The 26,686-nt window shown below is 44.4% G+C and overlaps 2 protein-coding genes across 6 annotated transcripts in view; one reads left to right on the forward strand and one right to left on the reverse strand.

Moving 5' to 3' along the window:
- The window catches only part of Pdxdc1 (pyridoxal dependent decarboxylase domain containing 1), a 73,847-nt gene extending 59,287 nt beyond the window's left edge, over positions 1–14,560 (forward strand). For 2 of the 3 annotated variants that reach the window (XM_029561990.1, XM_017797347.2), the window contains exons 14-24: positions 656–719; positions 2,660–2,748; positions 3,974–4,079; positions 7,360–7,531; positions 8,160–8,278; positions 8,564–8,685; positions 9,770–9,862; positions 9,949–10,045; positions 11,103–11,207; positions 11,673–11,902; positions 14,426–14,560. In XM_029561990.1, the coding sequence (XP_029417850.1) occupies positions 656–719; positions 2,660–2,748; positions 3,974–4,079; positions 7,360–7,531; positions 8,160–8,278; positions 8,564–8,685; positions 9,770–9,862; positions 9,949–10,045; positions 11,103–11,207; positions 11,673–11,902; positions 14,426–14,485 (1,257 nt within the window). In that variant the 3' untranslated portion in view covers positions 14,486–14,560. Of the gene's footprint in view, positions 1–655; positions 720–2,659; positions 2,749–3,973; positions 4,080–7,359; positions 7,532–8,159; positions 8,279–8,563; positions 8,686–9,769; positions 9,863–9,948; positions 10,046–11,102; positions 11,208–11,672; positions 13,345–14,425 lie in introns of those variants that run through there. The other variant, XM_008829887.3, reaches the window with a different exon arrangement.
- The window catches only part of Ntan1 (N-terminal asparagine amidase), an 18,339-nt gene continuing 5,462 nt past the window's right edge, over positions 13,810–26,686 (reverse strand). The window contains exons 2-10 of one of the 3 annotated variants that reach the window (XM_008829888.3): positions 24,694–24,796; positions 24,553–24,618; positions 24,148–24,256; positions 22,088–22,161; positions 18,904–18,957; positions 18,419–18,472; positions 17,483–17,580; positions 14,480–14,593; positions 13,810–14,131 (exon numbers count right to left, since the gene is read on the reverse strand). In XM_008829888.3, the coding sequence (XP_008828110.1) occupies positions 13,952–14,131; positions 14,480–14,593; positions 17,483–17,580; positions 18,419–18,472; positions 18,904–18,957; positions 22,088–22,161; positions 24,148–24,256; positions 24,553–24,618; positions 24,694–24,796 (852 nt within the window). In that variant the 3' untranslated portion in view covers positions 13,810–13,951. The remainder of the gene's footprint in view (positions 14,132–14,479; positions 14,594–17,482; positions 17,581–18,418; positions 18,473–18,903; positions 18,958–22,087; positions 22,162–24,147; positions 24,257–24,552; positions 24,619–24,693; positions 24,797–26,686) is intronic. The other 2 variants (XM_008829889.3, XM_029561991.1) reach the window with 2 other exon arrangements.

Below are 26,686 nucleotides of genomic sequence, written 5' to 3' on the forward strand. Positions count from 1 at the left end.
CACACTAACATTTCAGACCAAAGTTCAAAGGAAGAAGGAAAAGATGATTGTAATATGCATAGAGGTCTTAGACTCAAATCATTCTGCCTTACCTTAATTGAATGTGCGGGATAGGTAGATTATTTGCCACCTTTCTTGCTCCTACTTGTTTATTGGGTTTATCCCAGTCTACCTAAATGTTAAGCCCCAATTCCCTTAAAGTTACTAATTTTATTTGTGTGAAAGTTAGTCCTTGTCAGTGTAATGCAGTGAGGCTTATCATCCGTTAGAAAATCCATTAATGAAGTTACTTGTCTGATGCTTGTCTTGCATAAGTACTAACTCTAAATCTATTTAAGCAATACATTTGTACAGTCTAGGCTGCGTGCATGTGTGAGTCCTGTCCTGAAAGTTTATAAGGCAAAGACAAAGTACTTGCTCTTTTTATTCCATGAATATAAAAAGGTTCCTGATTTTCATGACAAAAAAAGGGTTTGCTGGGTCAAGAGAGAAGGGGACTGTTTTCACGGGTCACCTCAGGCCAGTTATAGCCCTTGAACTTTTTAATGTGTCTGTGTGCAAACCGTATCTCTGCCTATTTGTCAAAGGCACTGTTTCACGTTGTTGATGTTTAGCATTGGCTTTAACATGTAATAGCAGGCTTCTCTTTTTGCAGGTGGAAGATGAGCTCAGTTCTCCAGTAGTAGTGTTCAGATTTTTCCAGGAATTACCAGGCTCAGGTAAGTGATTTTTAAAAGATGGTTTTTGTGTCTGTATTTAAGGGCTTTGAATTTGATATCTTCTGAAATTAAATAAGTAGTTCAAAATGTTTTTATTGCTAAAATCTTTAGTTCAGGAAACTGTAACTGTTTACACAAGCATACTACTGCTAAATACCTTAGTATTATGAATAGTTGACTGTGACATGCTTGGGTGTGTTGGTGCACACCTTTAATCCCAGTACTCAGGAGGCAGAAGCAGGTGAATCTCTGTGAGATTAAGGCCAGACTGGTCCACTTTCAGGTGGGCTGGGACTAAGGAAACCCTGTGTAAACAACAACAACAAAAAGTTGACTGTGACTAAACCAGGGGTTCCCAGATACCATCACAGGCCCTGTACTAGACCAGTTAAAGTACATAGTCCTTGGCAGACTGGTTTGTAGCTTACAAGGTTTGCTTTTGTTTGCTCTCAAAATCCCTTGAAGGCAATTTATTTTAAAGGAAATCAATTTTATTTCTGTGAACATATTCAGGAATTATATAGTTAGTGAGGAAAAAGTATGAGACATTATTAAACTGTCTGTTGGATTTGGGGACTCTGCTTCTTTTATTTAGGAGGCTAGGCCCAAGAATTTTTATTTTTAAAGGATGTCCCAGGCTGGATGCACAAGGCTCCGTTTATTATGAGTACTACAAGAAAAAAAGTAGCCAACACGTTGCCGACCTTGCCCAAGGCACATTATTTTTCACCTACATGCCACTGGAACCCCCTCAACTGATCGCTAACATTTCCACATTGTACATGTCCATTCCAGACCATGCTCTGCATGGCAGTTAGGGAGCATTACAAATCCTATAGCTCATCGCCATGCCCATAGCCATCAGCACCTTCCCGTTCGAGCAGAGTCAAGTCCAGGCTCTACACCATGGCCCATAGGACTGGCATCTGCTGCCCCACCTTCACTTGCCTTCCTCTCTGAGCCTTCTTCCCTCTTGCTGATGGTCTCATTGTGCGTCAGTCACACCATCTTCTCCATGTTCCTAGAACACCCTGCTTTTCCTTGCATTGTGACCATGATGCTGATATTTTCTCTACTTCAAACACATTTCCTTCTCGTTTTTTCTTTTTCTTTTTTTTTGGACAGGCACTCACTCACTCTGTAGACCAGGATGGCCCTGAATTTGCAGCAGTCCTCCTGCCTTAGACTCCTTCCTCTCATTCTCCTTACTGCTGCCTCCTCCTTACTGTTTGGTCTCTACTAAATGCAAACTTTCCCCTGACTGAAGTGACTTGATCATACTGTCAGAACCCCTCACCTCCTTTCATGGTACTAGCATGATGCATAGTGATTTTCATTCAATTTATAGTCTATTTACATTTCCTTTGAGTTCCTTTCGAAATTCCTTGAAAGTAATTTTTATTTTATTTACTTTTATTTTCTGTGTATGCATGCATTGCCTGCATGCAAGTAAGTGCACCTATGTCATGCAATGCCCACAGAAGTCAGAAGAGGCTGTTGGATCCTCGGGGACTGGAGTTAATGGACAGTTGTTAGCTGCCATGTGGGTGCTGGGATTCGAACCTGGGTCTTCTGCAAGAATCTCCAGTGTTCTTAACTGCTGAGCCATCTCTCCAGCCCCAGAAAGCAATCTTTCTTTTTGTTTGAGAGAGCCATGGGCCCAGGCTGGCCTCAAACTCACAACAACCCTCCTGCATCAGCCTTACCAAAGACTGGGATTATAGGGATGTACCACGAGGTTGGGCTTTCTTTAAAAGGAAATTAAGAACGCTATTCATAAGTTAACTGTAGGCTATTAAACCTTCTATCAGACATTTAATTTCAGTCATACATGACTGTTCTATTAGAGTTCACATGGGAATGTAAGTGAAATGGGTTTGGACATGTTGTTTAATATAGTCTTGTTTCTAGGAATGAATCCCTTCTGTATTTGGTCTCAGATCCAGGGTTTAAAGCTCTCCCAGTACCCAGTACGGCACCTGCAGCAGTCAGCCGGGAGAGACACTCCTGTGACGCATTGAATCGCTGGGTACGGATGGCAGCTGTGTACTTTCCCACCTTTACATCCCAGAACAGTATTACCTGGCCTCACTCCTGATGCTACAGTGATCATGTGTGGGAAGTCAGACTCACAGGAAGGATCCTCATACAGAGAGACCCAGCTTGTTTTGTTCTGAATCAAAGTACCACCTGACACACGGTCACCTCTCAATCCACTCACTTTTCTTCTGTGACTATTTCCTTATTGCTGTGTAAGGCCTGGACTGCAGACCAGCAGCTTTGGGTAACGAGAGTGTCTGAGCAGCATCAAAAGGCATTCCAGCCATTCCCCTGAGTGCCTATGGCAGTCAAGCAGGGGTGGGTCAGCATTATGCTCTAGCAGTATTCGCAATAGTGTAAGGATATTCCCCACAGCAGTATCAATCCCTAGGGACTTTGGTGACTAGGCTATGGTATATCCATACAGTACAGTTCAAAGCAGCCATTCTAAACCTATAGCTGATTTTTTAAAAAGAAATGAGAAATGGTCAGCACAAATTAAATGGAAAAAGAAAATGTAAGTTACTAGGGCTGGGGAGATGGCCCAGTAGGTAAAGTGCTTGCTGTGCAATCATGAAGACCTGAGTTCAGATCTCTAGCATCCATATTTAAAAAACCAGGTATAGCAGGATGCCCGTGATCCAGCACTGAAGAGGCAGAGACAGGTAGGTGCTAGAGGCTCACTAGTCAGACAGTTTAGCCAAATTGGTGAGCTACAGTTTTCAGTGAGAGATCTATCTCAAAAAAATCCAGTAGATAATGATGGAGGAAGACACCCAGTGTTGGCCTGCACAGACACATACATGGATAAGTATACACACAAAAACGAAAAAAAGGTTACTAAACAGTGTCATGTTGTGTGGTAAACACATAGAAAAGACCCTGGGAAATATATAGAATTCTTTGAGTAATGTTGTGGTATCTTTTATATTTTTGGTTTAACTGCATTGCATGTTTTTTACAATGAGTTTGTATTTGGAATAATATATAATGTGCTGTTCTTTTTTTAAAAGAAGTTGGGGTGGGGCGGTGCTTGGGCACAATCCCCTAGATTCTATTCCCAGCACTGGAAAAAAAGGTTGAGTGTTAAATATTGAGAGACAACCTGAAGAATAAAGGAAACTAGCTTCAGAAGCCACTTTTGTCTGGGCTGAGCAGATGAGGGAAGGGGATGCAGACACTGGAGTATACTCACTCTGTCCTTTGCCCTGCAGCTGGGAGAACAGTTAAAACAGCTGGTGCCTGTGAGTGGCCTCACTGTCATGGATTTGGAGGCAGAGGGCACGTGTGTTCGGTTCAGCCCTTTGATGTCAGCATCAGGTAAGGTGTTTCCATGGATCTGCCCCTTTGGTTAGGGCAGAAGCAGCTCTATGTCCATTAAAGGCCAGGTGGTTGGGAGAACAGGTTACCCTCCTGATCTGCCGTCCTGTAGTTTGCAGCATCTCCTTTTGAAGGGCCTTTTCTTTTAGGCTAAATTTAGGTTTCGGTGTAACTTCTCAATGTAGAGTGAGACTTCTGGAGTCACATGAATTCCTGTGTTTTGATGTCCTGTGACTTTGGGTTTCTGTTCTAATGCATCCTGCCTCCAGCTGCACATCTGAATCACCTGTGGGGCTTTAAAATTTTCCATCAGCTGAGCCACCAACAGAGATTCTACCTTCTTAAGTCTAGCATGGAGCCTGGGCATACTTTTTTGTTTTTTTTTCCCCAATTGCATTGATTTTTCTATAGTATATAAAGTATGCAACAGGTATTGTACACATAGTGAGAGGTGCAGAGATGTTTAAGGCAAAGTCTGGGGTGCAAGGCAGAGTTTCTATGCCCTCTCCTGGCAGGCCACCCTCCTGTGCATTTAACCTTCCAAAAGTTCTGGGCATTTGTAGTTTTTAAAGTTCTGAGAATTCTGCTAGACTGGGGCCACTGTTTTAGACATTGCAGAAAGCAGTGCAGTTGAAAGTGTGTGAACTTTTAGAACCAAAGGTAGTGATATGTGTCCTCTCAGTCACTAAACCTGTAGGACTTTGTGCGGGAAAGGACTTTGAATGTTTTCTTCACGAAGCAATGGTAAAAATTTGAAGTGATATGTTTTCCCTGATTTGAACGTAACACCATTTATGCACGGATCAAAACAGCACATAGGGCTGAAGAGATGGCTTTTAAGATAACACATAGTACTCTATAAATATGTTGTTTTTACATGTCTATTTTTTTAAATTGTGTGTGCATATTAGCACTTATCTGGAGGTTAAAGGACAGCTTTCTGGTATCACTTTCCTCCTACCATATAGGTTCCAGGGATTCAACTCAGGTTGCCAGTCATGGCAGCAAATGCCTTTACCCTATGAGCCATCTTGCTGGCTTTTATTATATTTTAGAGACAGGGTCTTGGTATGTAATTCAAGTTGGCCTTAAACACAATGCTCCTGCCTCAGTCTCCTGAGTGCTGAGATTACAGGCATGAGCTACCATACCTTCCTTATATGTCAGCTTTTAAAAGCTTAGGAAGAAAAAAGAGTGATATTAAAAATTTTTTTGATTGTAGCCAGGCGTGGTGGCGCACACCTTTAATCCCAGCACTCGGAGGCAGAAGCAGGTGGGTCTCTGTGAGTTCAAGGCCAGCCTGGTCTACATAGTGAGTTCCAGGACAGCTGGGGCTACAGGGAGACCCTGTCTCAAAAAGACCGAAAAAAAAAAAAATTGATTGTGCTTTTTGTGATATGACTTGAAACTAGCTGACTCATTATATAGACCATGCTGGCCTTGAACTCACAGAGATCTGCCTGCCTCTGCCTCCCAAGTGCTGGGATTATAAGTGTGCACCACCATACCTGGCTTGACTTAAAACATTTTTTTCTTAAAATTTGGTGTTTTTTTTTCACTGAGATGTTTTCAAGATTTTTGCTAAGATATTTTCTCAAGCTTATCAAAATAAGAAAATGCAGGCATTTGTCCTGCAAAGAAGCCATTTTGGAGCTTGCTGATGGCAACCCCAGCCCTGGAGACTGCTGGAAAACCTCCAGAGAAACCTGAGCTAGCACATGCATGCAGATTGAAGGGAAGAGGGCATGGGAGAGTGCCAAGACACTTTCACCTTTGAGGCCTCAAGCTTCTAACACTGACCTTGCCATGACTCCCTGTACTTAATGCAGGGCTGTCACTGTCTCCCTGCCCCTTCCTGTGTCTCAGACACAAACTCACCAAAACACTTCGCTTCTCTCAGTGCTAACACATAGAATTTATGCTTGATTTTTGTTTTTAATAGATAGGATGTATATGACCTGATCAAGTCAGTCTTACTGTGAGGAGACTGATTTCTAATTGGAGAGATACATTGCTCATTAAATCTACAAAAGCTGTTTGCTCCTGGAGCAGCAGCTGTGTTTTTGTTTTTTTGTTTTTATTGTTTATCTGTTTTATTGTGGGAGAGGGACATATGCCAGAGGACAACTTGTGGGAGTTGGTTCTTTCCAACCATGTGGGTCCATGGGATTAAGCTCATGTTGTCAGGCTTGGTAACAAGTACCTTTTACATGCTGAACCATCTCTCTGACCTGATTTTTAAAATTGGTTTGTTTGGGGGTTTTTTGGTCTTTTTGAGACAGGGTCTCACCCAGTAGACCAGGCTGACCTTGAACTCACAGAAATCTGCCTGCCTCTGCCTCCTGAGTGCTGGGATTAAAGGCATGTACCACAACGCCCAGCTACCTTATTTATTTTTAAAAATATATCTTGACCTTTTCTATCTTTTTGAGACAGGGTCTCCCTGTAGCCCCAGCTGGCCTGGAATGTAGTCCAGGTTGGCCTCAAACTCATAGTGCTCTGCCTCCCAAGTGCTGGGATTAAAGGCGTGCACCACTATGCCCAGTGACTTTTTTCCTTTCCTTTTACTTTGGTTTTTTTATGTATCTGTGTATGTATGCACATGTGGGTGCAATGGCCTTGGAGGCCAGAGCTCTTCTTGAAGCTAGAGTTATAGGCAGGCATGAACCACCCAATGTGGATGCTGGGAATCGAATTGAGGTCCTCTTGCAACAGCAGTTATGTGCTGCTGAGCCATCTCCAGTCCTCTGCCTTATTTTTTGAGAGAGTCAACTAGACCTTGAGCTCACTAAGGTGACCAATGAGCTCTAGGGAGCCTCCTGTCTGCACCTACTCAGCGGTATGATTGCAGGCACATGCCAAAATGCCCAGTTTTTCATGTGGGTACTGGAGATCCAAACTCGTCTTCATTGCTTGCACAGCAAGTTCTTCACCAAGTGAGGTATCTCTTCAGCCTCAGTTCTGTTAATATTTGTCACCTAGTTCTTCCATACTTAGGTGTGGGACAACATTTAAATTTGTTTTTAAGTTAGACATGGTGGCTCACACCCCTAATTCCAAATTCCAAAATGTTGGAGGTTGAGGCAGGAGGATTGATGCGAGTTCAAGGCCAGCCTTACTACAGTCAGTTCACAGCCAGCCTCAGCTCTGGACTGAGTCCCTGTCCCCCCAAAATTAAAAAAATATAGCTCTTCAGTTCCAGCTAAGAATACTGAGAGATTCTGACCTGCTACACACACAGTCATTCTTCAAGCATTTCTCTAACACTGGATGTTTTCAGTGTTAGGAACTCGAGGAGAGGACGTAGATCAGCTCGTCACCTGCATCCAAAGCAAACTGCCAGTACTGACCTGTACACTACAGCTACGAGAAGAGTTCAAGCAGGAAGTAGAGGGGACGGCAGGTCTCCTATATGTTGATGACCCCAACTGGCCTGGAATAGGGGTTGTCAGGTAAAGATTTGGCTTGCCACATGATGGTGAAGGACTGCTGTACCAAAGCGCAAGTGGTCTTACTGCTTACAAATCCAAGGTGGAATTATGTGCTCATAGTATGTTTGCAAAAAGTTCATTGAAATGTTCTTTGCATTGGCAAAGGCCTCGTATAGGCAAGTAGTTTGGCCCACCATTGAACTCAGTGAGTCAGGTGTCACCTGGTGCAATCTGCTTGTGCTAACTTGCAAGTCCCCCAGGGACACATGTGGTACACAAATGGTTACTATGCAAGGCGTACAAATCAGTAAGAAAATGAGCCCAGTCCCCAGGGAGAGCTGCACTGGAGAGAGCTGTACGAGCCGCCTATCTTCTGGGCCACCTTCCTTTCCTCTCCCAAGGCACGTTTCCCTTTTTTTGTTGTAAATATGAGACCCTAGACCTTGTTTCTTGTTTCCCGGACCACAGACCAAGACTTACTTACAACATTTGAAAGATTTTTCTTTTTTTTTTAATCTTAACACATGGTCTTGGTTCCTCTGGCCACATTTGTGCTCATCTCTGAGAGTTTATTTTCCATCCACAATCCTGTGTCTGAGGAGACATTCAATCTTAGATTTAAGTTAGTGCTGTATGATGTTGTTTTTAGGTATGAACATGCTAATGATGATAAGAACAGTTTGAAATCAGATCCAGAGGGGGAAAAAATCCACAGTGGACTTCTGAAAAAGTTAAATGAACTGGAATCTGACCTTATGTTTAAAATGGGTAAGTACTGCTTTTCTAGGTCAGCTGTGAACTTTGGAAAGACTGTCTTACTGGCGAAAAGGAGGATGGGTTTCATCTCTACAGAGGGGAGAGCTCTAGTTTAGGACCAGGTGGAAGTGAAGCGTCTTTCAGGATAAGGTCTCCCCTCTGAAGTGCTCCACCTTCCTTTCTCTCCCTAGGAAGGAGGCTCCCTTTTGGTGCAGTCCTGTAGTCATTAAGGACCTGGCCTGGGCCTTACTCTGGACTGAGGACTTGGGAGCCAACCTTGCCTGTTTCTTCCCACAGGCCCAGAGTACAAAAGCATGAAGAGCTGCATTTATGTTGGCATGGCAAGTGACGATGTGGATGTTTCCGAGCTAGTAGAGACCATTGCAGTCACAGCCCGGGAAATTGAGGAAAATTCAAGGGTCTGTAAGACTAATTGATGTTCTAGGTCTTTTCTGGGTTTTGCTGGGCTACCTAGCTAGGGTCATGAAGAAGATACTACCCTTGGAAATGCCCATTTTTCATTCTTTCCCAAATATTGGTGTATGTTTCCTGCGAGGCAGGCCTTGTGCCAGGCATCAGGAATGCCAGGTGGCTTTGACAGTGCTTCTGTCCTCAAGTGACCCCAGTAGGCAATGTAGGGAAGAGACATGTACAGCCAAACAGTATAGCAGGTGATGTGGCATAGGGCAGCTGAACATCTGGGGACCTGCTCATTCCTGCTGCCTGCTCAGGCAAGACTTCCTAAAAGGACCTAGGTCCTAAAGACAAACAACATAGGTGTTTCTGATAAAGGTACCCGTACAGAAACACACCTTCTGCTCATCCAGTGGCATGGAAGACCAGCCGATAAGGCTAAAGGGCCAGTTGTGGTGGCACAAGCCTTTAATCCCAGCACTTGGGAGGTAAAGGCAGATCTTCTGAGTTTGAGGCCAGCCTAGTCCACATAATGAGTTCTGGGCCTGCTGGGGCTACAGGAAGACCCTGTTTCAGGAAGCAAAACAAACAAAAAACACCATTCAAAATGTAAAGTAGCTATTTCTCCTCTTGGCAAATGAGGCCAGACACCAAGTTATATCTGCCTGGGCCTCCATGAGCATTCCATACTCTTCTGTTTGATTTTCTGTTTAATTTTTACTCTGGCATTTCAATGCTCAATTCTATTTACTGACGTACTTTTTAAAAAATTATTTCTTGTGTATGACTGTATTGCCTGCATGTATGTAAGTGCACCTGTGTCACGCAGTGCCTGCGGAGGTCAGAAGAAGGTGTCAGATTCCCCAGGAACTGGAGTTATGTATGGGCAGTTGTTAGCCACCATGTGGGTGCTGGCACTTGAACATGGGTCCTCTGCAAGAGCAGCCAGTGTGCTTTTAAGCACAGCCATCTCTCCAGCCCTTACTGACATACTTTTAAGAAAATATTACCAGTGCAGTTTCTAAGTTAATAGTTCTAGGCCCCAGGCAAGAAACTTAGACAAACGGTACCTTTCTTGGTTTTACACAGCTTCTGGAAAACATGACGGAAGTAGTTCGGAAGGGAATCCAGGAGGCTCAGGTTCAGCTACAAAAGGCAAATGAAGAGCGACTTCTGGAAGAGGTGAGGCCATCCTGGAGCTATTCTGGCTCTCATCCATCAGGAAACAGGCTTAGCAGGTGATACTGAGCAAGGGTTATGTTTTACAGGGAGTGTTGCGGCAAATCCCTGTAGTAGGATCCGTGCTGAATTGGTTTTCTCCAGTCCAGGCTTCACAAAAGGGAAGAAGTTTTAACCTAACAGCAGGTAGGATTATTAACTAGTCTCTGCCTGGATCTGTTACCTCAGAGTTCTGACCAGATGCTCTTAGTGGAATCCCAACACCCTTCAATGCTTTTCCAGCTCCCCTGGTCCTCTCCCAGGAATCTGAGATGAGGACCCCACTCCCCTGTGGGCTCCCCCAATCCTGCTGAAACAGTGAGAAAACGGCTACCCTACAACATGCACACTCCTCTTCCTTAGATCAGTGAGGGCGTGTCTGTCTAGCTGGTCAGCATCTTGAGGCAGTGCACATGGGCACTGGCATAAGGATTATCATTCCTTGCAGTCCTCATGAGTGTTCTGCCCAGGAAAGGGCTGCTTTTGAAAGGGATACCCAAGAATCATAGCACATAGCACTAGAACATTTTACCTTAAACCAGTATTACCAACTTGCTGGAATTTAGGGAAGATATTAAAGTCTGTGACTCCTTTCCTATTCTCTCAAGAAAATATTCCCCAAACCTGAGGTCTCCACCCCCTTGTTCCATCTCCGGCCCCTTAGTTTCTTCTCCAGAAAGTGATGGCTCCATTGTCATAGCAAAAAGGTAATTGGATTTTCCTGGATTATTTCTTGATATAATCTTAGCACTCAAGAGGCTGAGGCTGGAGGATCAGGAGTTTGAGGCCAGCGTGTGCCACATGACACCGTCTCAAAACAAAAACAAAACAACAAAAACCATAAGCAGTGGATTTTTAATCTGCTAGGCCTCATCCTTTAGCAGAGACATCTGTTCTTGTTGCTGAAGTACATTGATCAGCTGCGTATGGGTTTCCAAGCACATGTGTGCCTACCTCTGACTGTTTCTAGGTACTCAGGAAGGCTTGGGGAGAGAATATTACACCCTCAACAGGGAAGGGCCATGTGAGCACCTGTAGGGTGGGTTTGCTCCAGTTCCTAGCACGTTTTCAGGGATGCCAGGCTGTCCTCCAGTCAGTGAAAAGCTGGCTGATAGAGCTTACATTAGGAAGGCCAAGTGAGGGCAAGTAGCATCTCCCAGGGTAGCTTGTGCCAGGAGCTCACGCCCACTTCTTTTCTTGGCAGGTTCACTGGAGTCCACAGAACACACATATGTCTACAAAATACAAGGTACAGGAGTGACACCACCTCCCACACCCTCAGGCACTCGAAGCAAACAGAAACTTCCAGGTGGGTTATACCTCTACACAGTTCACATTAACAGAGAACTGGTTATATTCCTCTTGGGAAATGGATCTTTCTGTGGTATTGAAAGTTCCCCATTTGCTATTCCTTGCATTCCTTTGTTTTCTTCAACCCTGAGTCCTTCTCTTCATTTGAAACTATTACGGCTATCGTTTTAAATAACCATTTATTCACTTTGAGATTAGCTGTAAAGAAAACACCTGGGCACTCCAGGGGCAGGTTGGGTCCTAGAAAGCTAGCATTATTTTAACTATAGTGTCCACTCTCTTGAGCATTTCCTTATTAGGGTCACCACAGAAGCCCTACAGGAGCAGTTTAGTGTCACAGTGTCCTTTAATTCCCTCCTAAGATGCTTCTGAGCTAGCAATCCTGCCAAAGCAGTGGTCATATGTTACCACAGAGTCTTTATCATAGCACCAGTCTCAGTACAGTTCATCTCATTCTCCCTAGGCCAGAAACCTTTTAAAAGGTCCCAGAGAGGATCAGATGCTGTGAGTGAAACCAGCTCAGCCAGCCACATTGAAGACCTGGAGAAAGTGGAACAGCTGTCAGGTGGGCTGGAGCACAGCAGCCTAGCCGCCCATTGCCCTGAGTGCCCCGCTGGGGCTCCCGCCCCTCAGGCCAGCCAGGCTGAGGCCCTACAGAACAAGGCCCAGCACCCAGGAGGAGACCACCCACAGGTAGAAGAACCAGAGAGCTTAAGATAAAGTTCAGTATTGGGTGAGACTGTACTGACTGTTGTTTCAGGGAAGAAGTTATACTGAAAATGTGAACTGTGCCACATGCTAATACGATAGAAGTTTCTGTTATTTGTGCTAAACTGGGATTTTTGCACAAATATAGGCCTGAAAGCCAGGCTTTCAAGGAGGACAGTTATTTTATGTCTATATAAAACAACCAACAACTTACTATTTCTGGCTTGCCCATAAGATTAACATTGCCTCCTGTACCATAAACATTTTTTATTGAGAAAATACTTGGATTTCAAGTGCTGCCACTTGAAACACTTGCTCTCATCTTTCCAAACATAAGCATTATGTTTAGGCTGCACACAGTGACTAGTTGTAAAGAGTTTTTGTCAGGACTCTCCAGGTTCTCCTCCGTGCTTCTGTCTTAGTAGGTCTATAGTATCAAGTTGCAGACACAGCACTGGTCGGCATCAAGGAATGGGACCATAAAACCATGTATCAGAAGCCCTCCCCAGCTGCTGTATTTCCTGGAGAGTTAAGGACTGTGTGTCCTCACACTGTGGCAGGGCTTCTGTCTAGGACTGTCCTCTGTTGCACATCTTTTCTCCCTTTATACACTCTTTGTAAACAAATTTAAGGACTCATCTGTTAAGAGTAATTATAAAATCTTGCTGACTGTATTTAAATATATTTTTAAACACTGGCAACACTTCTAAATTGACACCAGCGCACACTGAGCTTGTGTCTGTTTAGTACCAAAAGCCCTCTAGAGGCCACCATGAAGAGCTGAATGCAGTCTTCCATGCAGCATGACCTGGTAAAGGGTGAAGCAAGCATGCTTTGACCTCTCAAAGTGGCTGCAGCTTCTCTTCTCACAGCTCATCTTGAGCCCAGCTCAGGAAAGAGCCAGAAGTTGCCTCTCCCAGGCTGACAAACCAGAGTACTGCTGCTGTTACTGGAAATAGCTCCTAGTTCCTGTCCATTTCTGCATCCCCAAAGTACTACATCACTCTTCTATCCTAAGATGGGACCCCCGTAACATTTGAGTCCCTGAAAGTCAAGCAATAGGAGATCCTTTGGTGGTGGGTTTGTAATTCACACTGGGTTTGTGGACTGTAGTGTTGGAAGTCTTGGATATACTACATTAAGCCTATAATTACACTGATTTGATATGATTTTTGACATCTGCCACTTGTCAAAATGCAATTTTTTTTCCTGGTGCAAATGATTAAACAGTCTTCCCTGTTTATTTGGTGCAATGAAGTATAGCCAGTAAGATGGGAGAGGGGTAAATTATCACCTTTAACAAGATTAATTTTTAAATGTTTTTATATATTTGGAATTGTTAAATTGGTTTTGCTGCAACAGAATTTTACCCTTGAGATACTATTTGAATGTTGGTTTAAATAAAGGTTCTTGAAATTGTTATCGGTGAACTTGGTATGTAAATTTACTCTTAATCAGATAACTTCATTGTAGATAGCAACTTCAGAAATAGAAAAGATTTCTAAAACTATTTAACTTGTATAATTTGGAGATTTTAGTAGCCTTATACTTGAAAGCACACCTTTCTCAGTGACTTTGGCTAATTCTCAGACTGAATTTGGTCTTACGGGAGATTATCTTAGTAATATGTTAGGAAATAGCAAGTTCAAACTGCTTCTCTTTCTGAACCTTTCTCAGAAATAGGAAGCTTCTAAAAATGGTTTGAGAGGCTCTGAGATATTTTGCTTTTGTGATCAGCCTTGAGTACTTACCAAAAAAGCAAAATGGGACTACTTACCTAGTCTCTAAAATAGCTGCTCATCTACCAGGGAGGCAAGTGCTTTCTCCTCTGTCCCTTACTGATGAAAGGGCTGGATGTCAACTTCTTAGGAAAGCAAGTACAGCTAAACAAATACCTTTGCCAAAATAAGATTTTATTTTGAAACTCATCAGATGCCGAAAAAGGAATAGGACTTAAGACTGTACAGATGTAGATTCCAAACCCCACCAATGGTCTTTTCTCATGCCAAAAAGTTTTCTTTGGTAACTCATTTTTTAGCTTCCTGGAGAAGAGATCTTTTCCCATAAGCCATCTTCATTTTTTTTGTAGAGGAGAGCTTTATTTCCAGGGAACAGTATATTTGCTGGAGATGGATATTTTTTTAAAAACATCAAGGTAGATCTAATATGTTCAACAAAATGGGGGGGCTCAGCCAAAGGTGAAGTGGAAAGGTTCTGAAAAACAAGATTGTAAGCATGAGAGAAAGGAAACCTAGCCACATTCCCTACTTTGACAATGTCAAAGTAGCTTCAGGTTGCTTAACTGTCAATCAAGGTAGTCTCATGGATATCTCTTGTCACGTACATAGAGTTCATTGCCTACTTTTCACTTGTACAAATGTCTATCCAGGACTTACCCCCACTGCCATAAAAGTTCAACAGTCTGCAATGGCAACCAAAAGTAAGTCCTGCCCACTGAATGAGAAGCAGTGATTTGCTGGTCTAAACCCTTTTATTTTTTCATTACAGATGGGGAAACCAGGGTCTAGAGATTTAAGATTTAGCCAACCTGTAAATTCTCACCTCTAGTATTTGCTTGTCATCTTGCTGCAACCAGAAATCCACATGTGGAAATGGCGTCCAGGAATACGGGCCTATTCGAAGTTGTTCTGTCTTTGCATCATAAATGCTAATCATCTAAAAGAACCATTTCCAGGACAGGCTGTAAGGAACGCTACCCTACCACTACTGGAGTCTATTTCGAAGGCTGTCCCTTAGCTGATAAGCTGTGTACACTTTGACCTCCCATAATAACAAAGCTGCCACCACCAAATGCCTTCCCTGTGTCTGATCATGTGCATTGCTGTGTTTGGTTCTGACAGCAAGTCTACAAGCACTCTGCCATTTCTGGGGAAAAACCTGATAGAGAGGTGCCAGGTCACAATGTCCAGTGAACAGCAGTGCCTCCAAGTCAGGCAGGTTTAACCAAAGGCTGCACTTCTCAACAGCTACACAAAATATCACCTCCTTAAACCTACCCCAAGCAGCTAGTCACTTTGTACCATAAACAGCTCACAATGTCTGATGGCCCATCAAGGAAAAAGCCAGGCATGGCAGTTTACACCTGTAATCCCAGTACTCAGAAGGCTGAGGGAGGAAATCACCTTGGGTTAAAGGACTGTCTAGGCTACAGAATAAGTCCTTGTCTCACAAAAAGGTTGGGATTTGGTGGTTTCATGGAGCCCAAGATGACCTGAAATGACTTTACATAACATAGCCAAGTATCCTCTTGCCTCCCAAGTGTAGGATTACATGCATGTTACTCCACACCTGGTTTTGCAGAAAGCTGTTTTGCCAAAAAAAAACCTACACTTTGAATTCCCAAATATGTCAATGATAATTTTCAGCTTGAAGAATAGTACTCAGTTTGGTTACTGTGACTGAAATATATTCTGAGTATTATCTGAATAGTAAAAGGAATCCTTGAGTTTTAGGCCAACCTGAACTATAGTGTGACACCCCCAATCTCAAAAAAAGCTGGTCATGTTAGTTCATAAGCGCAGTACTTGTGGGGAGACTGAGGCAGGAGGACTGCCACAAGTTTGCAAGATATCCTGGGCTACATAGCAAGATGATCTAAAAAAACTGCTCAAAAAAGCCAAAATTTGGAATCCTAAAAATGGTGGCAAAACAAATCACTCACTCCAAACATTTTCTTAATGTCAGCATTCCACAAACTAGAAGACACAGGGTTGGTTTGGTGGTCTGTGCAAGTGCAGAGGCCAGAGATCAAAGCCAGGTATCTTGCTCAATTTTATATGTATGATTTTGAGATAGCATCTCACTGAACAATTCGGCTTACTGATTCAGCAAGACTAGCTAGCTAACAAGCCGCAGTAATCCTCCAGTCTCTGCCTCCCCAGCACTGGGATTACAGGCATGCACAACCATGCCCAACTTTTCATGTGGCTGGGGATCAAACTCAGGTGTTCATGCTTGGCTGGCAGGCATTTTACCAACTCAGGCATCTCCCCAACCCATTTTTGTTTTTGCCTGTATAGCTGTGGCTAACCTGGAGTTCACTCTGTAGACCAGGCTAACCTCAAACTCAATAGGAAGCTGCCTGTCTCTTGAATGCTAGTATTAAGTGTGCCACTAATACCCAGATCACTTTGACCATTTTAAATTCATCTACCTATTCTTCAAGTGAGGTGAGTGTGTCTTAACTTTAACGGCAACTTCTATAATCCCAGCTTTGGGAAGCAGAGGCAGGAGGACTGTTGAGTTTAGCAAGATCTTATCTAAAAATCAACAAAAAGGGGCTGGAGAGATGGTTTAGCAATTGAGAGTACTGGCTGTTCTTGCAGAAGACCCTGGTTCGAAATCCAACATCTACGTGGCACCTGACAATTGTCTGCCTAACTTCAGTTCCAGGGGATCTCTTCAGGTGTCTGCAGGCATTGCATGACATGGGTGCACTTACATACATCCAGGCATAACATGCATACACATTAAATTTAAAAAAGTAAAAAAGCGGGCATGGTGGCGCATGCCTTTAATCCCAACACTTGGGAGGCAGGCAAATCTTTGTGAGTTTGAGGCCAGCCTGGTCTACATAGTGAGTTCCAGGACAGCTGGGGCTACAAGAACATCCTGTCTCAAAACAGACAATAAATAAATAACCAACCCTGGGCTGGGGACATATCTCTTGCCTAGCATATGTCAGGCCCTGGGTTCCATCAGCACTACCAAAAAAAAGTACAAGTGCCCTAAGGAAATTAAACTTATTTGATAATTCTTTCGGAGTAATTAAATCATTTCAGCAAAGGACTCTTCAGTGGCTAGAAAAAAGGATGGATGATGCAGGATCCTGCCTCCCTCTCCCTGCACATCTCTCTTCAGAAAGGTTGGCTGAAGAAGTCCCTCTGTCTGGATCCAGGCTCTTTACATCTTTTTTTTTTTTAACTTTTTAAAAAAATAATTATTTTATGTGTATGCATGTATTGCCTGTGTGTAGGTAAGTGCACCCGTGTTGTGCAATGTCCATGGAAGACAAGAGGCTGTCAGATCCCCTGGACTGGAGTTACGGGCAGTTGTTAGCTGCCGTGTGGGTGCTGGGATTTGAACCCAGGTCTTTTGCAAGAACAACCAGTGTTCTTAGCTGCTGAGCCATCTCTCCAGCCCTCGTTTATTATTTTTATGTGCATGAGTATACTGCCTGCATATGTGTAAGGGCACCTGTGTCATACAATGCCCAGAGTCAGAAGAGGGCATTGGGTTCCCCTGGAACTGGAGTTACAAATGGTTGTTAGCCACCATGTGGGTGCTGGAAATTGAACCCAGTCCTCTACAGGAACAGCCGCTGCTCTTAACCACTGACCCATCTCTCTAGCCCAGCAGAGAACTAGTATCTGGCTTATAACCTAAACTCCCTCTTTAATCCTCTAAGGGAAAGTGAGGAAATAGGCCAGGTCTTGGCAATTCAGTTTTCAGGAGGTAGTCACAACTTTCCTAAGGTTTATAAGCTAGAGATTCTCGGGGTCGTTGTCCCCACCCCCCACCCCCAAAGCACAGACTCCCACTCACTGGGCCTCCTGCTAAAGCTCGTGCAGCACGCAGCTCCTCCTCTGGGCCTCTATCTTGAAAGGAAGCTCTGTAGATCTCTGCAGTTTTAATGTTGACAGCTGCAAAGGACAAGAGTGACCTTGAATCCAAGTAAAGTTTCTATTTCTACCATTACACGTTAAAAACAGAGGTGAAAAGAACAGAAAACTAAAGGTGATTGAGGCATTGACAGCCTTTGCACCAGCATGGAAGGAAAAGCTGCCCAGAAGCACACTACCCTCAGAGGCAAAGCCTCACTGTGACTAAGACACTGGTGTCTGCCTGCCAGCAGAGTGGCCTATAATAACTGGCAAAGGTTGGAAGTTTCACTTGTTTGAACTTTTAGCTTATTTTAGGGATATGCAAAGTTATAGAGAATGAAGTAAGAAGCCTGTGCCCTCACCACCAGTTAAACAAACACTAGAAACCCTGTGCAAATACAGCTGTATGCACTAGCCTCAGGACCCAGAGTCTGTCACTGGACAGAGGGAGGGCCCTGGGCAGACAGTTCTGCACTTTTGTGGAATCTCTGTTTTGAATCAAAACCTTAGTTCATTCCCATAGTGTACAGAGATCCAGATGCCCTCCTCCCTCCCCCTGAGCAATGGCTGGAGAAAAGCATTCCAGACAGGCTACCCACCTATGTGATGCTAAGCCATTAGGGTGGGTGCAGGGTATGAGTGGGCACAGTCTGTGCTGTACATTGGCTCCCTGTTTCTATATGTTGTAGTTAGGGCATCAATGCAGCATCACAGGTTAAGGTTGCCACTTGCCCAGTTAATACACAAGAGCAAGGATCAGAACCACCAGCAGCAATGCAGATGGAAAGCTTGCCTAATCAGACCTTTAGCCCGATACTAAGCCTGCTATGCCCACCTGGAACCATGCCTGCAATCCTCTAACAAAAACACTACTTACCAATGCCATAAATAATTGGAAAGTGGTTTTCATTTTCTTCCCGGTCATTTAATTCTAAAAATTGAAGAAGTACAAAACAGTTATTTCATGTAAAAAAAGGCAAAGGGGCCTCCATGTGAAGAAAATCAGACAGAGTCCCAGGCAGGCAGGTTTTATTAAACAAAGGCAGTCCCCTGCCTCTGCCACTAAAGGGCAACTCTGACCAGTATCCTCCCCTTCCCAGGATCACAGTGAAGCCTATGACAAGTCCAAACAAGACATGAGATGCCCTGGTGCAGGGGTGGGGTGACCATCCCATTTATCTGGGTAGGACCTGGTGGCTAGAAGGCCACTCTAGTGATAGGAGTATTGTGAACAAGTCAGCCAAGAGGCAGCAGTCTTCAGAGTATCTTTTACAACTCCTGTCCTGGTGCTAGGTGTTGTGGAAGAGTACAGACAAAACCTTCCTGAACGCTGCCTCCCTGTTTAGGAAAAACAGAACTCACCTGTCACACATAATGTCACTAAGTGAATGTCATCATCTTGTTTGTCAAACTCACCTACAATTAGAATTTCGAAACTGATGTCAAAAAAAGTACTCAATTCAAGAGCAAGTAATAGCGGTGAATATGATGCATTACACACACACACACACACACACACACACACACACACGCATGCACGCATACCCCTCATCTCTCCTTAGTCCAGCACTGAATGGATTTCAGGAAGGAAGACATGTCAGATGTATTACTGAATCTGGTTTTCTTTTGTGTTGTAAATCATGCCAGAATAAATGACAGCTCTTCAATGAAGCAGATGCAAACTTTAATGATAACTTGAAGAATGGAAGAGAATACTCTCAAGCTGTACATATGATAATGCATTACACACACGGTGAATATGATAATGCATTACACACACACACACACACGGTGAATATGATGCATTACACACACACACACAGTGAATATGATAATGCATTACACACACACACACACACACGGTGAATATGATAATGCATTACACACACACACACACACACACACATGAATTGTCACAGGGCTGGAGATGTAGCTCAATTGGTACTATAACTGCCTAACATGCACACAAGCCCTGGGTTCAATTCCTGGAATTTGCATAAACCAGGCATGGTGGCACATGCAAGTTCAAGGCTTGTCTCTGCTACTTGATACCATGTCTTGGGGGGGGGGGACGCTTCCCTAGCACCCCCCCACCCCTTGAGACAAGATAGCTTAGCCCATATTAAGGTGCCTGACACCAAGCCTGACAGCCTGAGTTCAATTTCAAAGACCAACATGGTGGAGGCAGAGAACCAATTCCCAGAAGTTGTCCTCTGACCTCACACTGTGGTGCACATGTGCCCATACACAGAAAGAAATGTTTTTTAAAAGTCCTAATGAGCCGGGCATGGTGGCACACACCTTTAATCCCAGCACTTGGAGGCAGAGGCAGGCAGATCTCTGTGAGTTCAAGGCCAGCCTCATCTCTATAGTGAATCCAGGACAGCTGGGCCTACAGGGAGACCCTGTCTCAAAAAGACCAAAAAAAGTCCTAAGAAAACCAACTATTGTGTATAATTGCTATGTGTTAGCATAAAAAGTCTCCAGTTAGGCTGGGCATGGTGGCGCACACCTTTAATCCCAGCACTTGGGAGGTAGATACGGCAGGCGGATCTCTGTAAGTTCAAGGCCAGCCTGGTCAACATAGTGAGTTCCAGGACAGCTGGGGCTACAGGGAGACCCTGTCTCAAAAAGACCAAAAAAAAAAAAAAAAAAGTCTCCAGTTAGATTACATTTCTGAGCAAGTCAAAAAGAGGTTAGAGGGACAGAAGCCAACTAAGCAGTATCTGCTCTGCTACTCTGCCTCAGCTTACACCACAGAACCCTGACTGCCTTTCCATCCATCTTCCTTCTCAGAGGCTGGGGAGGCACTTCGGGTCCTGAGAGGGGACTTAGCTCTTCTCCTGGTCCTCTTTCTTCTGATTATCAGACTGGGCAATCCAAACAATACAGGAAAGCAGAAGGAAGCATATTCTAAATTTTAGCCCCTAAGTCTGGTGCTGTTAATATGGAAGTTTAGACTTTTTCTGTGCATAGCTGATAACATAGCTCATAACACAGAGGCAATATTGCATTGCATCCAATCATACATATAGTTTTATACCCGGGCTAGGTTTTTTAAGACATGTATTTTCATGAGTAATTCAAACCTATTTTTATCGTGGGTTTTTTTGTTTGGTTGTTATTTTGTTTGCTTTGTTCCTCTGAAGCAAGTTCTCAACGTTTGGCTCAGGCGGGTTAAGAATGAACAGTCCTTTGCTTCAGCCTTCTTCAGCTGGGACTGCAAGTATGGCCCACCATGCCTGGTGAAGTGTTATCTTTTAGTGGTTTTGTAACTGTTCTTATGGAGGAACGCCTTTAATCCCAGCACTCAGGAGGCAGAGGCAGGTGGATCTGAGATCCAGGGCACCCTAGTCTACATAGCGAGTTCCAGGCCAGCCAGAGCTACAGGGAGACCTGATCTTCAAGAACAAAACAAAACAAAAAAATTACTGTTCTACTGCTCATCTTTGGGCCTAAATCTGTGTATTTTTTTTAAACGTTTACTTTACGTGTGTACGTGTGATGCATATGTGCAGGTCGAGATGGGGAATTACTGAATCAAAGGACATGAACCTTTAAGACTTAAGCCATGATGTCAATCTCTTTGCTGACAGGATGCTCCAATGTACATTCTGGCATTATCGTATGGCTATTTTACTTGCTGGTGGTTAAATAATAACACAACATTGTCTACTTTTTTTAAAAAAAAGAAGACATGGCATCATTCATTGTTTTCTGCAGATTACAGTGAACACCCTGCCAGAAGAGTAGCTGTTTTGTTCAATTCAGAATATTTACTCTTCTAGAATGGGTCCACTGCCCTTTTAAAAGAAAATCTTTGATGTGGAGTGGTGGCACATGCCTGTAATCCCAGCACTTAGGAGGCTGAAGCAGGAAGATCACAAGTTCAAAGCCAGCCTAGACCTGTCTGAAAAAGGGAGGGAAGGCTTGTCCTATTAGCCCCTAGGGATTTAGCTCCATGTAATTCTGTCTCTGTACATTTCCAGCCCAAGGAGCCTGTTTCATCTAAACTTCAGACTTTTTTGTGTTGTTTTGAGACAGGGTCTGAATCTGTAGCCAAAACTGGTCTCAAACTCAGGATCCTCCTGTGCTGCCTCATCTGGCTGGCAGAGACTTTATTTTTTACTTTATTTATTTATGAAAATGAGGCAGGGTCTCCCTGTAGTCCTAGCTGACCTGGATCTCACAGTGATCCACCTGCCTCTGCCTCCCAAATGCTGGGATTAAAGGTGTGTGCCACCACACCCATCTACTTTGTTTTTTTTTTATTTTTATTTTATGTATATGAGTGTATTGCCTGCATGTATGTGAGAGCACCCATGTTGTGCAATGTCACGGAGGTCAGATGAGGGCTTCGGATTCCCCTGGACCTGGAGTTAAGGATGGTTTATAGCCACCATGTGGGTGCTGGGAATCGAACCCGGGTCTTCCAAGACAGTCAGTGCTCTTAACCACCGAGCCATCTCTCCAGCCCCTAGACTTTTTATTTTTAACCCAAACTGAACTAGGTACAAAATTATGGGGAGGGGTACAATGAACTTACTAAGAAGTTGATGAGTAAGTTTCTGTGACAGCTGTCTGTCATCACTGAAGCCTCCCACAAGGTGCACCTCCAGCCTGCCAAGAGAGGGACCATGACCAGAGACAGGACAAGACATGATGGCACGCTGCTTTCATTGGTTTTTAGTTCTTAGTTTCCACAAGCTTCTGTAGCATGGCTTCTGGACCTTTTCCACAGCACATGAAGATACCTTTGGGGCACACTGGGGGGCAGGTGAGGCGGCTGAGGCCAGGACCAGGGTTCTGGGGACCTCATCCAGAGGGGCCCTCAATGCACAGATGAGAGGCTCTATCTATATCATGCAGTTACCCACAAAAGTGGGATACTTCCAGAATTGTTCAGTGCCTCCACCAAAAAGGAACTGTGAGACTAGGAGGGTGAAGCACCTGCCATCAAGAGCCTGGGTGAGCAGAAGCTGCACAGGCACTTGCCTCCCATCCCCACCTTTCCTTGGCAAGAACAGTTCTCATCTGTGTTTCTAAAGTACTCAAAGCAAGACACTCAATTTTTTTGGTGGGTGCCACAAAGCATGAAGTGTCAATTTGGGAACCCTTCCTTACCTGCTGAGGTAACTGCCTAGGGCACTTTCAATGCACAAACAGTAGGGCTCTGACAAGTTCAAAACCCCAAACTTTGCTTTGAATGTATTTCCCACATTCAACTCTCCGACAGCCCCAACAACCTGGAGCACAGGCACCCAAAGGGGAGGGCACATTGCACACTGCTTTCTCCTGAAGCTTTCTTAACAGAAACCATCCAGAGCCTGTACAGGGCACAGTCAGTTGAGGCCTCACCTCCTCAGAAATGATGAGCAGGGGTGGCCTTGATGTCTGAAATAACTAAATCATTTCATCTGCAAGCGGACCAGTAATGGCCAATAATCACGTTTCAAGACTCATGGAGCCAAGTGTGGTGATGCACACCTTTAATCCCAGCATTTGGGAGGCAGAGGCAGGTGGAGCTCTGTAAGATCCAGGCTAACCTGGTCTATATAGCAAGTTCCAGGCCAGCTGGGGCTACAGGGGGACCCTGTCTCAAAAAAATAAATAAACCATGGAATCAGGCTGCAGTTAGGTTCAGCACAGGCCAGCACTAAAGGAAAACACTTTTTTGCAGCCATATGGGTCACATGCCTGTGAAGGCAGACCCAGCCATAAAGATTTTTTTAAAAAAACAAGGCTTAGTGGCAGAGCACATGCTTTAGCAGGTTTGAAGGCCAGGGTTCAATTCTTGGCACCAAAAGAATTTAACTGATCTACTGCACTAGTGAAACCAACCAAGGCTGTCCCCAGGATTCTAGGCGACCAGACTAGTCCCCTACCAAGAAAATAAGAGGCAAGTATAATAACGACAGAATAAGGGGGCCAGGTATGCTCAGTGACAGCCAGGCCTGGGTCACAGGCCAGCACTTCACAAGACCAAGTGCCATGTCACAGGGTGAAGATGAAACGCTGGGGCCATATCCACGTTCTAACTGGGGCTGCTGAGGAGTCAGGCCATGGCCACTCCCAGCTGTCAAGCTGCTCCTGGCCTTGATCCTCGCCATCCTTCCCAATATTTGTTTACTGACCTCTCACTGCTTCACAGTGAGTGCTTTACCCACTCCACACAGGATGTCCTCTGCCCCTAGAGCAAGTAACTGCCCATAAAAACACTCAGCAAGTATCTGCTGAAGGGACAACTGCGATTCCCCATCTGGGCCACAACAAATTAATACCTGAGATGTAAATGTTTAAGTTTACACGACTCAGACCGTCCTTTTAAAATCTAACACTGAAGCTGGGCATGTCTCATCCCTGTAATCCCAACAGTTGGGAGGCTGAGGGAAGATAATCATGAGTTTGAGGCTACAGTACATAGTAAGTCCATGTTTTAAAAAAAAAAATTCCAGCACTGGCCTGTCCTCATTATTCACCCAGCAAGTGCTGACTGACACCACCCCTCAAGGGGAACAAGCATGGGTTAGCACACACCCCCCGACCCCAGTCTCCTAAGTACCATACAACCCCAGAGTTGATTTAACAGAGTAACACAGCACTCACCTTCCACACTGAGCATAGTCAGAAAAGGATTTTATGGAATTCATGATCAAGGGGACCTCAGCCTTGGTGTCAGTTCCATCACAGTGTGTCAAACAGGTTGCCCCATTGCCTGGGAGAACAAGAGAAAATGACCAAGTTATTCCCAATGCAAACCCAGGAAGTGAGCCAAGGCAACTCCTGTCCACGTGGACCACGTCCTCGGAAGCCCTGTGAGGAAACAGAAAAGGTCTATGCTGTGCTGCCCCCGCCAACCCATTCTGACCAGGGCACCAGGGAGACACCATGCAGACGAGGAGGACAGCACGTTCAGGCTTTAAATTTGACACCAGGAAACAAACTCAGAAGGTCAGTAGTACCACATGGCTGGGTTGGTGTAAGGAATGGTTTCTTTCACCTCTCTCATACCTGTGTGCCTCAGGACCACAATGTGACAAGTGGTAGCATCATCAGAACCCAGAATGGAGATGGAGCCTGTTTAAAAAAGAAATAACATAAAATATCCAGTAGCCTTGGGGATAAGGCCCAATTTACTGCTTCCTAACCTACCATCCTTTGGGGAAGTCACTGCAAGTTCTCTTTGCTGAACATACAGAAGGCCCTGGGGTCCCACTTGTTGAACAGACTGACCTCTGAGAAGTCTGGCTCTTTCCTGTTTAATTGAAACAGAATAAAATAATGATGTGAATTAGTGAGACCAGAAGAACCAGAGAGGTGGAAAGAGCCAATGTGCACTTGAAGTGGGAAGCAGGCTGCTGTGTCTGAGTCATGTCGGCATTGGCTACATAGGCTACAGAAGGCAGCAGGGACAGCACAGCCACTGTTGGCAAGGAACAGAAGACCCCCGTACCCAAGAAACAAGATGTACCAGTCCTTTATCACCGTTCTTCAAGAGTCTGAGACTCAGTCTTTTTTTTTCCAGGACAGGGTAGTTCAGGATATCCTTGAACTCTTCATCCTCCTGCCTCAGCTCTGAGTGCTGGGGTTACAGGTGTGCACCACCATCCCTGGCTAGAGACTTAACTTTTAAGAATAGAGCATCAGTGCTGGCTCGTGCTTATGGGCTACAGAATGAGACCACCTCAAAAAAATAAAACAAAAGGCAAAAGAAACTGGCCAGGCATGGGGGTGAACACCTATAATCACAGCACTCAGGAGGCCAAGGCAGGAGAATTTCAAGCCAAGGCCAGTCTGGTCTACATAGGGAGACTCCCATCTGGTGGGGAGCTGACAATACTAAATGTATTCTACCCTCCTCACCTGCAACAGTTTCCCCAGTGAACAAACTGACTCGTGTCTGTCACTTTAGAGGGCACACTACTGCCTGCTCCTAATTTGGGTTTGTGTCTAATTACTTAAAAAAATCCAAAAGACATAACAAACTTAATGAGCAACCCAACTATTAAGCATGGTTTTCTTTTAATGAATTTCCATTGATTGGCTGCCAGGCAGTCACTAAAACAAGACAAGCTCTTCAACTTAAGACATGAACTAGGAAGTCCTGGGTTCAGGTTCAATTACGAACAAGCAGTGGGGGCGCATAATAGAAGGACAAGAAATGAAGTGGAGTGCAGTCTAAACAGACTGGCAGGACTTGGTCGGCTGCAGAGGTCAGAGGAAACATGGCAGCCGTTTTCCAACAAAGAACATTTCTTATCCTCACATCTCATCTTGGCCCACAGCGGCGACCAGAGGCTGCAGAATTCCCTTTGGAATTCTCTACTTACCTTTCACTTGGGGGAGGAATTAAGGCAGATTTTTGCCACTCGTGTTCACATTTGGTTATGAGAAACCACATGTTCTGGTTTGTTTCTTCATCGCTGTGACAAAACACTCTGACCAATACCAACTTGGGGAGGAAAGGGTTTATTCAGCTTACATCTCCCAGGTCACAGTTCATCAGGGAGCCCAAGGTAGGAACTCAGGGAAGGAACCTGGAGGCAGGATTTAGAGCACAGGCCATGAGGGAAAGCTGCTTACTGGCTTGTTCCTTGCCTTCTCTCTCACTGGTGAGTTTATCTCGCTGCTGTGACCAACTCATTGGAAAGACTAGCAGATCTCCTGGAATCCATCAGAGCCAGATTGGGATTACTGAGACATCTGGCTTTCTCAGCCTCCCCAGTGTGGTGCAGCCATTGTTGGACTACTCAGACTCTATCCTGTAAACTAATCTAATAAATCCATATATACATATTCATTCTGCTGGTTCTGTTTCATTAGAGAACCCTGACTAATACACTCAGTATTTTATTATTTTTTTTGTGTATGAATGTATTGCCTGCATGCATCTAAGTGCACCCTTGTGAAGGTCAGATGAGGGCATCAAATCCCTGGAATTGGAAAAAGTCTCAACTGTGAGTGGGCTTCTGTAAAATCCAAAACAAGTACTGTCTTATTTCAAAGGGAAGAATCGGGCACACCTAAGCAAAACCAAAGTCCAGCAAAGTAGCTCGAGGCTGGACATCTGGGATTCATTCACAATCTTCTGGGTTCCAAAGGGTACTGGCAGCTCCACTGCTCTGACTCCACAGTCCACAGCACA

Source organism: Nannospalax galili, unplaced genomic scaffold (genome assembly GCF_000622305.1).
Source record: "Nannospalax galili isolate Female #2095 unplaced genomic scaffold, S.galili_v1.0 scaffold32, whole genome shotgun sequence".
Classification (NCBI taxonomy): domain Eukaryota; kingdom Metazoa; phylum Chordata; class Mammalia; order Rodentia; family Spalacidae; genus Nannospalax; species Nannospalax galili.